The 12,777-nt window shown below is 43.5% G+C and overlaps 1 protein-coding gene across 7 annotated transcripts in view; it reads left to right on the top strand.

The window, feature by feature from the left end:
- The first annotated feature begins 3,371 nt into the window (after positions 1 to 3,371).
- Positions 3,372 to 12,777, top strand: part of MAPK11 (mitogen-activated protein kinase 11) — a 50,229-nt gene continuing 40,823 nt past the window's right edge. For 3 of the 7 annotated variants that reach the window (XR_004645413.1, XM_034767743.1, XM_034767720.1), the window contains exons 1-2: positions 3,445 to 3,581; positions 11,970 to 12,138. Coding sequence is in view for 4 of the 7 variants with exons in the window: in XM_034767743.1 (XP_034623634.1) it covers positions 12,017 to 12,138 (122 nt within the window). In the remaining 3 variants the exon portion in view is untranslated. Of the gene's footprint in view, positions 3,582 to 11,969; positions 12,139 to 12,191; positions 12,233 to 12,777 lie in introns of those variants that run through there. The other 4 variants (XM_034767779.1, XM_034767760.1, XM_034767734.1 and 1 more) reach the window with 3 other exon arrangements.

Below are 12,777 nucleotides of genomic sequence, written 5' to 3'. Positions count from 1 at the left end.
CCTCATTTAATGTGGAATTATCTTAAATTACGTGTGTATTTATTTGGCTCATTGCAACCTCCTTCTGAAAGTTCATACCCTGAGAGGCCTTCATTGACATGACTGAATGGGCCAGAACCCTATCCTCTGGAGTCAGAATGAAACATGTCTAATATTAGATCTATCATCCACACAACTATATTTTAAATCCTCATTCAATAACATGATTTCTCAGTGGATTTCCTATCTAGTGGCAGCATTCTGAAACTGGTATCTTCAATTAGAAAATTTCAGGAGGCTAATTTTTCTACAAGAGAGACTCACTAGCACCCTTACAACAGTAAACACAGAGTTTCTCCTATATCAAACATACATGACTAACTTGTAATAAGACAGCACATTTTCAGATTGGAGAAGTGGACCTTGGACCATACCCTAAGGTTACCAGATAGGGACTTGGCAGGAAACAGGAAGACAATATGTTGTTAAAACCTGAAATGCTGGCTAGTGCTACCACCTTGACAGCTTATGCACAAGTATTTTGAAATTCAATAACAAAGATGTACAGATTATTGCAAAACAAACAAACGTGCAAACTCCTAGGTAAACACAATGTAATGGCTGAACACCTATATGCAAAAAAATTCAAGGAATGGTCCCTTTTGCACCAATAACTCTCTCCAGCTGCCTTTCTATTATTTGTATATGGTGACAAGGTTTCTACTTGAAAATTACATACATAGATATGGTCTCTGATATTTCAAGCACTTACCAATAAAGGCATAATTGAAATATACCACAATAGCCTAACTCGAATACTTTGTTGTTTGATATCGTATTCCATTCTAGGATCTCAGAGCTTTATCAACATTTAATGAATTAAACCTTACAATTAGAGAGCTGATTGGGATTTTTCCATTTGAAGTTTTTCTAATTAAAAATTAATTTTTTAAATTAAACTTCCACAAAATCTTAAAGGAAAATCTTGTTTCCCTCTTCTCCCCCACCCATCAGAAAATTATTCCTAGGCTCTGCATCTCCCAGACTCCTTGGAACGCTGCCAGACTCCACCCCTCTCATATACAATGGCTTAGCCCCCACGTGCGGTTAGAAAACTGCACCTCACAAATAGGAGTATTAGTGACTGTGCAGCTTCTGCCTGTCCAGGGCGTCTGGCAGGAACTGTCTCCCCAAGGCAGAATGTTTGCTGGGGCTCTCAGTGCTTCCAGGTTCTGTGGCTCTTCAGCAGCCTGGGTTGACTAGTGGGATCCCTTGTTTCCCAGGTGGGCAGCTAGAGAGCTGGGTTCTCCAGCTGCCAGGGCTCCGTGGCTCTGTTACTGGCTGGTTCCTCAGACTACCTGGCTCCTGGGCAGCTTGGGATACTGACCAAACAGGGAACTTGGCAGCCTGCATACTTAGAGGAATCACATCACAGACTAGGGAGGTGATCATTCTTTTCTCTGAAAAGCAACAGAGGGTCCTGTGGCACCTTTAAGACTAACAGAAGTATTGGGAGCATAAGCTTTCGTGGGTAAGAACCTCACTTCTTCAGATGCAAGTCTTGATTTTTGGGTGAGGTTCTTACCCACGAAAGCTTATGCTCCCAATACTTCTGTTAGTCTTAAAGGTGCCACAGGACCCTCTGTTGCTTTTCACAGATTCAGACTAACACAACTACCCCTCTGATTCTTTTCTCTATAGCTCTGGTGTGTCTGCACTGGGATTTTTTTTTATTAGAAATCTGGAAAGGTGATATTGAGGAAAAACAAGCTATTGTAATGCACCTGCTGGCTCATTACTGGGCATTCTTACCACTCAATTCACCATCCATCCAGGAGAGGGCTCCATGATCCCTCCAGCACAGGAAAGAAGTGCTACTTGAGGGGATGAGACCCAGAGAGAGGTAGAGATGCTTAGTGAAAGGATGAGCAGCAGGTCTGAGGCAGCAGCCTGGGAGCAGGCTATGAAGGGAAGCTGAATATCAGGCAGCCTGGGAGCCAGGGCTAGAGGGCCTAAGAGTAGGATACAGGCATACCCTGATGGTGCCAGAAGGCACCTGGACTTTGTTACCTTCACACCTCTTTTGAAGATTGCCTCACTGGTTGGGTTGCTGACCGTTGGGCTTATCTTTTGCTGTTTGTTTGTTGAAACTGTCAAGCAAGTGTCCCTGGCAATATTTATTTCTGGCAGCCCTAGTGAAGGAATCCTGTTTTATGTGAAGTGTAGGTGGGTTTTTGGGGAATCCACTGAAAGCTAGAACCTGAATACCCCAGGGCTTGGAGTGCCTACAGCACTTGCTTTCCAGCTGATGGTACACCCACCACACTACCAGACAGCCAAGAGACTGATGTACCACAACACACATTGACACCCTGCAGTGGGGTTGGTGACAGTATTGTCAAACTGTGCAGAGTTCAAAGCAAAATGATCTGGGAAATGGAGGATACATATGGGGATATATTGAATCTTTCTTCATAAATACTTTGGTTAAGTGATAATTGAGAAGGGGATGCATAGCAATCTATAACTATTTAAATACTGTAAACACAAGATGAAGATAAATTATTTAGAGCAGCACAGGGTGTGTGTGAGGCATAATGGGAAGTAACTATAGGATGGGTAAATATAGGGTGAATATTGCCATATTGCCAACTTCCTGCCTTCAAAAATCATGAGATAGTAAAAAAAAATAATTTGGGGTTCTTTTTATTTGCTTTGTGGGGTTTGAGCCTTTCGGGGTTGTGTTTTTCAAGCTTTTCATTTTAACCTTGAGGGGCGGAAACTTAGTTCTTCTGTAAATGGAAGCTGAAAGTCTAAGATAATCAAATGATTCCAGGCGTTGTGGCTTCAAGAAAAATACTATTTATGATGAGATTCACGATCAAATCGCTAGAGCTGGCAACAAGGTAAAATCTGCTGCTAGCCAGATCTGTTAGGTTGTGGAACAGCTTCCTAGTAATTCAGTACATTTACATTAGACCCAATAATATACTAATACACGTGAACAGCTGATTTGGCAAAACTGGGTGACCAGATCCGCCTTTATCTCTCTCCTATCGTGTCTAGGCTGAATTGGAAGGGCGGGGTGGGCGGTGCCCTGGTTCTTCCAGGCTGGGGCGGATAGTCTGAGCTCTGCCAGGCTTTCCCCCACCCTCCCTGCTTTATTTTCTGAAATGATCAGCTGTGTCCGTGGGTTGTGACAGGGTCAGGGGGAGTAATGCTGCTCTGCCCCTTGCTGTCACACGGAGGGGAGAGAGAGATACTGTGACACTGGCCCTGGGCTTGCGTTTCTGGCCACCTTTCTAGGTGCTTCCCCACTCCGCCTTTCTCTTCTCCACTTCCCTCCTCCTGCCGTCTACCCCTCCCTTTCCCCCTCCCCCGGTCCCGCCCCCAGCCCCCGCTGGCGGTGCCCGCCCGGTGGCGGCTCGGGCGGCTCTTTCCAGCTGGAGCGCTCTGGCTGCTGAACCGCTGCTGCGGCTGCTCCGGAAAATGTCCGAGCGAGGCGGCTTCTACAAGCAGGAATTGAACAAGACGGTGTGGGAGGTTCCCCAGCGCTACCAGAACCTGACCCCGGTGGGCTCCGGAGCCTACGGCTCTGTGTGGTAGGTGCCAGCCGTGGGCGGAGGGCAGGAGGGGACCGGCCCCCAGGCAGAGGCGCAGCTCCATGCTCCCCCTACCCGCCTCCCCGACCCGTCCGGCAAGACTTGCCCGGCTGCCAGCCTTCTGCCTGGGCGCAGACAATGCCCGGAAGCCGTTTGCATGGGGAGCTGCTAGGCCTGGGCTGGTATTGGCAAGCCCGGCTCTGGGGTGTGTTTGTGATACGCCCAGGATCGGGACGGGCGTGTAACAGGGGGTGGATTTCTCGGTGTGATCCATGCGGGGTAGCCGCCGATGCAAAGTAGCCATAGGCAGGGGCGCTGAGAGCCACTGAATCAAACTCTAAACCTTATATGTGATGGAAACCACTTCAAGCCTTAGCCAGGGCGTGTAGCAGAACCCCCAGCACCCGCAGTTACAGCACCTATGGCCCATAGGATCTTTCTATGAATATATGCTATCGATCCTAATACTCTAGGCTCTCTCTTACCCTACATATTATACACAGAGGATCTGTGTGTGTGATTTTTTTTCTCTTCCCTGCCCCCCACTAGGGTTAGGAGGAGGGAGAGCTGGAGTTGAAACTCTCACAATAATGTTGAGCTCTGGAATTCCTCATGGGTTGCTAAGGGTAACCCGGGTCATTCCGGCTTCTGAAAAGAGGCTTCCCCCAGACTAGATTTAAGACCTTCCTCACTGCTGAGCAGCATGCATGCATTAAAGTTTGCTAGGATGACTCTTTTATTCACACTGCTATAGGGCGGGGGGAGGGGGGGAAGAATCTCGTTCATTCATTTTAGGGGGTGAAGGTGACTGGAACTGCCTTTCGAACAATTTACCATTGCTCTCTTTAAACAAAATTTTAGGTGGGTAAATCACCAGAGCGACTGTTTCTCCCCCCACCCCTCTTCAGTAGCCTGCTCACTAGTTGATATAACACTGTTACATCACCTCAGACCTTCACCTAAAAATACTTCCAGGCTCATTTAAACCTGTTTCTAGGTGTAGGGAGGCAATGAGGAGTTTGTTTACAGAGTCAATCCATCTATCAAGGAGGAAGCCTTCATTTTATGTGCACTTTGCAACACTACCAGGAATCTTGCAGAGTCATTGTCTCTGTGAATCAGAAATAAAACTGGCTAGAGTCAGGCAGAGAAGAGTCAGAGTGTTAGTGCTGAGCAATTTTTGCACTAACTAAATTTTGAATAGCGAAGTTCTTCTTGTTAATGTTATGAGAAGCTTCATTGCATTCTGTCATGCCTGTTTTAGGGTTACATGTGACCGACCCATTGTCTTGCCTGCAACTCACTTGCTCCATATTTGTGTCTGAAATAATACCTCGTTTCTATGAGTTACGTGATTCCTGGCAAACAGGTTAATCAGAGTGCCAGCACAGGAATGGAGAACAAAGAAATAAGTAGAATGATATAGTGGTAAACATTATTTGAGGTGAGCTGTAGGATATATGGAGAAGCACATGGCGTCAAATTCGGCTCTGACTTATACCCCATACAGCCTCATTTGGCCAAATTCAGTTCTTGGATACGCCATGTAAATCAGTGAAGTTAGTAGAGTTACTCTGGATCAACACCGGTGTAAATGAGAACAGAATTTTGCCCACTGACTTCAGTCAAATTGTAAGTCAGGGCAGAATGAGACCCAAAGACTGTAGACTATTAATATTGTGCAGGGATCCATGATGTGTCCTTTCCATTAAACACTTCTGTTTTGAATAATTGCTCAGTTATCAGAATTCATTTACTTTGTGCTTCCAGTCCTGCAGGATCAAACTACTTTCCTATTTGATTCATATTTAACTATATTTGTAGAAACTTTGAATCATTTTCAGAACTGTTAACTCTTTAAAAAGTCACCATCAGTTTAAAAACCATACCTCTATCTGAATTATTTTACCTACTATTTACAACGAAACCCCTATCATGACTATAATCAAAGACATTAATGAAAAAAAAAGTTCTCAATTTTGTTTCCAATTGATTTGTGTTGTGCATTTGACAAAACCTTCTGAATAGTCAGTTTCACTCTTTCCCTGTATTGTCAGTTTCCTAAGGATGTTTTTGTTTTGGGTCTTTCACACAACAGGGGAGAGAGAAACATTTTTTAAATAGGAAAATGTGATTTAACCCCCTGTCCCCCTCCCCCACAGTGATTTGCAGGGGATCTTAGGGCAGGTGGTGTACCTGGAAGTTCTCTTAACTCATTTTCTAGAATTGACTAGATTTCAGGTTTTTCCTTTTTCTACAAAATCTGTGTGATCATTCATACATTTCCTTCCAACTAAGGGCACAATTCTGTGACTATCTCTGTTCCTAAGCTATTTAAACCATAGTTTAAACCATAGCTCTTAATTTGAGGATTCATGTTTTTTCTGTTAGTTTGAGAACTATGTTATGTGTGCAGTTGGAAAACAAGCCTCTTAGTTTTCTAATTGCACCTGATTGGTCTGTCCTTTTTCCTTAAGCTCAAATATTTCTAAGAAAAATCTGTAGTGTAATGCCAAAAACTTTTCAATCATAATAAAGGAAATCGAAACATGTGGTGTTTCACATGCTGCACAGTTGGCTTGTTTTCAGCTGTGGTAGAATTTACAATTTCTTCTACTTCTCTCATCCTCCCCCCCACCCCCATTAATTATTTTAATATCCATTGATATTTTGAATGTTTTCCACAGTGGAATCAGTGATATGTTGATAACCAACATATGTCTCACCCAGGAGAACTGGTCATCTCTTGACCAATGTATTCTGCCCCATATATGACTAATCCCAACCCTATGCAGCAAAGTACTTAAACCATGCTTAAGTCTTGTTGAAATCAACTGCATTTAAGCACATGCCTAAGTGCTTTGCTGAATCAAAGCCATAGTCTTGAAATCCAAACACTGGCTTTGAAATAGGATCAAAGTTTTTAATAGAATCATATGTTTCTTAGCAGTACTGGAACAAATCTTTATTCGTAGTAAGATGTTCCCCTCCTTTCTGATTCAGGATAACTGTTTCCTGCAAATCTTCCCCTTTTAATGTAACTTGTTACTTGCATCTGAGGGACTTTTGGGTAAAAAAAATGTTGTAATTGTTGCATTCAATATGTTGGGCTAAATCATGCTAGTGAAGATTCTATCAGATTCTTTCACTCTCAGCCTTGGAGTGACATTTTTAAAATTAATTTTTGTATGACTGCATCTACGTTTTTAAAGTAGAGTTAGAAATAAAGGGGGGAGAGATCAGGTGTTTTTGTGGTCCTATAGCTCAAAATGATTTTGATATAAAACAAATGTTTTGCAGCCCCTTTCGCTAAGTATTTATTTAAATGCTGGCAAAGTACTTTGATGTTGTACCAGAGGCAAAAATCTCTGACCCACAGAGATTAGCCTCCTCACACTGAAGGTGCATCAGAGTGGGGCTCATTCCTGGAAACTTTACAAAGCATATAGCAGCCCTGCCTAGTACCCCATTGGAATTCAGAGCCCACAGGCACTGCACAAAGAACTTCTGTGGAGTCCTCACCTCAGGCACTGTGCCCCTACACTATATTTTCATCAATTAATTCTGCAGATGTAGGCTGCACAGTCTTCCTTAGCTGAGAACTTTGCATTTTAGCCTTCATCCATTGAAGTCAGTGGATGTTCTATCATCAACTTTGATAGATGCAGGATCAGGTCCTTTAAGCGTAGCACAAAAACAAACAAATAAGATATGGTGTATGCAGGTCCCATAAACTTCAAAGGGTCATACCTTACTCAAATAAAAAACAAATTTCACTGTAATACGCCACGAAATTTCTTCTCACTTAGGGCTATTTACATGATGCCAAATATCCACTTTCAAGGCCCAGACATTTATCATAGAGAGTTGGGTTTGTTTGCATTTCTAAAAAGCTGCAAGGATTTTTATATAATGGAAAACTTGTTTTGGAATATATAAAAAAAACCCACTGAAATATTTTACTTTTACACTTACCCCCAAAATTTCTTTGTGCAGAGACTAAGCATAAACCTATCAGCCCAGAAAGTGAATATTTCAGGAAGCTGTACGTGACAGATAACAAGAGATTAAAATAGAAACTGTTATGCAACCTTTAACTATAATTACTCCTGACATCATAAAAATAAATTAGAGTAACTGTGACACCAATATCATGCATTTTAGCATCCTCAGTACAGATCCCTTTCTTGAAGAAATGCATACATATTAAACATCTAGGGTTAAATCCTAACTTGTCAGTGGCAAAACTTCCACTGACTTCAATGGGGCCAAGATTTCATCCCTACTCAGTGAGTTTTAAAACCATTTTCGATTTAAACTACACTTTTTCTATTAACTTTGTATCCTCCCCTCCCCAGTGTTCCAAAGGGCATTTTGTAAAATCTGCCTACTTGGATGGGAAAGAAGTATACTGAAGTGCATCTTGTTTCTAGGAAGAATAAAATAAAATTGGACTATGTCATGATTACAGGGCAAGCTTTGTTTTCAATCCTTTTTATCCCATTTGAGTGCACTTCTCAACTGACTGGCCTGGCTCCCCTCACCTTTCTCAAGGGTAGAACCCAATGGTCCAAACATTCTTGGGCTACATCTATACTGCATACCTCTTGTGGCAACATGTAGCTAGACACAGCAGAAAAAAGCTGGCTGCATCTACACAGGCTGTATAGCTACACATGGCGGTGAAAGGTTCTTGCAAGGAGAAGCAGCGGGAAAAGGCTTGTTAGCAGGAGTTGCCGGAACCTTTCCTCACTGCCAGGGCTTTTCCCTGTGGCAGTGGGCCAATACACTGTTAAAAATAGCAGTGTGGATGGGAAGGCACTGCTTGGGTGAGTAGAGAGCCTGGCAGGGTACATACCCACAGGATTCAGGCATGTCTTTATTTGAGGCACCAAAGCAGTGCCTTGTTATCTACACTGCTATTTATACTTGTGCTAGGGCTGTATGTAGCATATGTACTCTATATGCACCCCCTAGCACAGGGCTAAATAGCAGTGTAGCTGGTAAGATGCTGCTTAGGTGAGTAGGGTAAAAATCACACCTGAATCCCTAGGGTATGTACACTACATGATTGTCTACATGCCCAAGCCATGCCTGCCCCATCTACAGGGCTATATTTAGCAGAGTGATATCCCACTGCCTCCCCTGCTGCCAGAGACTTCCTCATCGCATAGGGAAAGGCTCCAGCAGCAAGAAAAAGTTCTGGCAACTGGAGAGTAAAGGGGCATTCACTTCTTGAGCGCTTCCAAGTGGCTGGGTGTGGTACCATAGTCAGTTCTCACCCATGGCGCCTCATGCAGGCTGCCGGCCAATCTCTGGCCAAGTCACAAAGTCCCAATGAAACCCTTCTGGAGTACTAAAGAGTCCAATAAATAAACAGTCTATTTGCCCTCAATAGGATCTTCAGCACCAGCTATGGCCCCTTTAAATTCAGCCCATTGTGTGGGCTCCCAAATAAGCCCTGTCTCCTTCTGGGGGCTTACACTACTTTACTTGTGTCTGGTATGGGAATCTGGACCCACCCACTACTCTAGGTTCCAGCCCAGGGACCCTGTACACAGCAGCCATGTACTACTGACTTCAATCCTTTGCTGCTATTTTCCTGGGCCCCTTTTATCTCCAGCCCTATATCAGGGCCAGCATCTCTCTCTGCAATCCCAGCTAAGTAAGTTCAGCCATAAAGTCTGTCTGATTGTTAGGCTCCTTTGCCCAGCGAGCAGCCCCCTTCTTCACTCCTCTGTTCCCAGCCAGGAACTGACCTGCTAAGACCAGGTAGCTCCTTCTATCTGGGCCAGTCAGGCCCAGATTGGCTGTTGCTAGCCCCTCTAAGCCTTGGAGAATCAGGTTTCTGTGGTTTCCAAAGTGGCTGCTCCAGAAAGGCCTCTCTAGGCAGGCCTGGAGAATCCACCTTCACTGCTGTTTCTCCCACATTGCTGCTGCCTAGCATGGGATGTAGTAGGACTGTGGGGCCTCCTGTAGGGAGCCGCAAAGGCCAGGTACACCCCACCACTGGGAGGCAGCGGGAAAAGGTTCTGACGGCTCCAGAGACTTTCATTGCCGTGGGTAGCTGCACACACAGTGTGGATACAGCTGGCTCTTTGCTGTGGCATGTACCCATGCACTGCACGCTGACACTAGTGGATGGAGTGCAGTGCAGACAGGCCTTTAGACTTGATGTCTGGGTTGCACCCCCTACCCTGTTTCCCAACCTTGTTAACCCAGCAGGCCCAATTGAGTTTGCCACCTGTAAAACTTTTCCTCCAGGAGCCTGTGACAGCTGCTGATTAAAGTGACTCAAAAACAGCTTCTTCACAATAAAGCATTATTTATTCACCCAAAGATACACAGCATGCAGAACAAACGGTAAAAGTGACAAAGTCTATATGCATAGTTCCCCATACCTATATCTTAATCTTTCCTTGCCAGCTTTTGTAAGCTCTCCTCTGCCCAGTTAACCCCATCTCTGTCTGGGAGAGGCACAGACTGCCTTCTGCAGCATGCTCTTTATGACTGTCTCCCCTAGTGGGTCTCCCTGTCAGCATGCTGACCACCCCTCTTCTCCCACCTCGCTCTTTTAGGTCAGCATGTTTAAAGTTTTAGCTTCTCCTTTGGCTCCTAGGTGCAGACCTGGGAAAAGTACACCTTGCCAGACTAGCTGGAGCCAGGCAGTTATTCCCCAATCAATAGCTTTCCTGTTGTTTCCTCACGGACTCTTGATATTCTTTATGATAGCACCTTATTTTAGCCATTGTTTCATTTCCTGTTGGGTTCCTTCTTCCAGCCTCCTTTGATTTAACTCCACATATTTAGGCAGGATAATACCACACAGGTAAACTGAGGTGCATATATTTAGTTTTAAAAAATACACCTAATTCATTCTCCACAGACTATAATAAAATATGCCCTTATTCAGAAAAGCACTTACGCACATGCTTAAGTCTGATTGACTGTAATGAAATGTAAGCATCTTCTTAAAGTTAAGCTTACATACTATCCTGAAAAGAGATCCTTTCCTGAATTTGGTCTTACTTTGTTTTGAGGCATTGAAAGGGAAGGTGAAGCAATAGGATTAAGGTTCCTAACTTCTAAAGTTTAAGATCCTGATCCTGTGATTCTGCTGGTTTGAAAATCAGCTTGGGGGTGCAGTGAACTGCATGACTGGGGCCTAAATTATAAAGTAATTGCTTACTAAACTCATTTCATAAATTGTCTTAGTGTTAAGAGCACCATAACTGCTTCGGAGACCATTAAGTAGTGTTTGGGGAGGAGCGGGGGAGGTTGTTGGTATTTTTTAAAATTATACTAAATTGTAGACTGTAAATCACCTTCGGCTAAAAATAGAATCACTCCTGAGCTACGATCTTATTTGAGGACTTTTAGCCCACAGCACCTTTTTATGGCAGTTTTAAACCACCACAAATATCTATTTCTAATGGAAATATTAATACAGCATTAATTACAATAACACTAAATGTATACTTTCAGCTTTAAGTAAAACATCACCACTGTAATTTGTGTCATTTGTAAAAGTGCCTGCTTATTTGAATGCTAAAAGAATACAGAAACGATCATACTTCAGAGTAATACATACACTTTTTGTATATAGATATATTTGAGAGCCAAAGTCTTGAAGGGTCTGCAAGGGTGAAGGCTCTGATTCTGAAATCAGATCTGCACCAGTGGGCCTTGCAGAGGTAGTTTACTGAAGTGGGCTTTGTACAGTTTGAAAGGTGCACTCATTGGGATCCCTTTGCAGGATTTGGGCCTACATTCAGCCCTGGTGAGGGTTAGCTCCATTGTCTTCATTGGAGGGGCACCGCTTACATCAAGGCTAAACTTGGACCTGTGTATGGTTCTGCTGATGTCTACGTTGGTTCTAACGAGGTCTGTGTTTTAAAGAGGATAATGATTCTCACTGAAGATGACTATGCAAAGCTTTGTAGTGAATTGCAAGATATGGATCTTATTTATAGGAGTTGTAGACTGATTTCAAAGCAAGGCTGGCAAAGGAAATACAAAAAACCTCTGTTTTTGGCTGCAATGGGACACTTACTACTGAAGATTTGGGTTTTTTTCTAACACATTTTGTAGAGAAAATGAAAGGACTCCTGCCAGGAGACAGGCTTGAGACTAACTTGTTCCCTTGAGTTTGCATTTCTGTTTCCTGGTAGAAATTGAGCGACAATCCTGATCTGATGAAAAATGAACTGAGCGGAGTCTTTGACAGCTCTGCCATTTTGGGTTTTTGATACAATCTCTCCTGCTCTCATTCAGTGTCCCCCATTTCATGGTGAATCTTGACAATAGCACAGCAGGATTCTGATTGCTTGGGGACCTTGAATTATAGCTGCTGTTGTTGTTTGTTGTTGTTCATTTCTGTTACCACAGAGCCTGGGAGCCCCTAGTCATGAGCCAGGACCCCACCGTGCAAGACAATGTACAAAATCAGAACAAAAAGATGGTCCCTGCCTGAAAGAGCATGGAATCTAAATATGGGACAAGACAGCGGATGGATACGGACTTACAGGGTGCACAAGGAAACAATGAGACTATGTTGGTCAGCATGATGGGTGGTGGTCACAGCACACCCGCATCCTAACTGTTGTCATGTTTTTTGTAGACATCATGACAAAGGAGAATTTCAAGGAGAGGTTTGAAGAAAGATAATGCATTAGTTATTCAGATGTTTACCGAGAGCTCTTCCCAAGCATGTGGGGCAGCATGGAAGAAAATATGAAGTTGCTTGTTTGAAAATTTAACAAGTGGGCCGTGGAGGTTGGCATTGTGTGTTGATCAGAGGTGGAAGTCAGCATCTCAGTAGCTAATAAGAGACGATAAATAGGGTGGGAATAAGTTGTGAAGGGCCTGCAAGTGAAGACAAGTGGCTTATGACAGATGCTTTAGAGAAAGGAGAGCCAACAGAGGGATGCAAAGAAAGCTGTTTCATGGTTAAGCTATAGGCTAGAAAAATGATCTTTGCAGCAGTATTACAAATGGATATGAATGGGGCAAGATTACATTTGTCAGTGCTAGAGAAAATGATATTGCAGTAATCAAGATGTAAGATGCTGAGAACCTGGAGGAGAGTGCTAGCTATGTGGATGGATCAGAAAGAATGTATCTTAGAGAGGCAGACAGAATTAACAAGACATAGACATGGCCTGAGTTTGAGGATCTAGAGAACAGTCTGAGTCAA

This window comes from Trachemys scripta, chromosome 1 (assembly GCF_013100865.1).
Source record: "Trachemys scripta elegans isolate TJP31775 chromosome 1, CAS_Tse_1.0, whole genome shotgun sequence".
NCBI classification, from domain to species: domain Eukaryota; kingdom Metazoa; phylum Chordata; order Testudines; family Emydidae; genus Trachemys; species Trachemys scripta.
The sequence above is the reverse complement of the archived record's forward strand: the minus strand, read 5'-3'. Positions and strand labels throughout refer to the sequence as shown.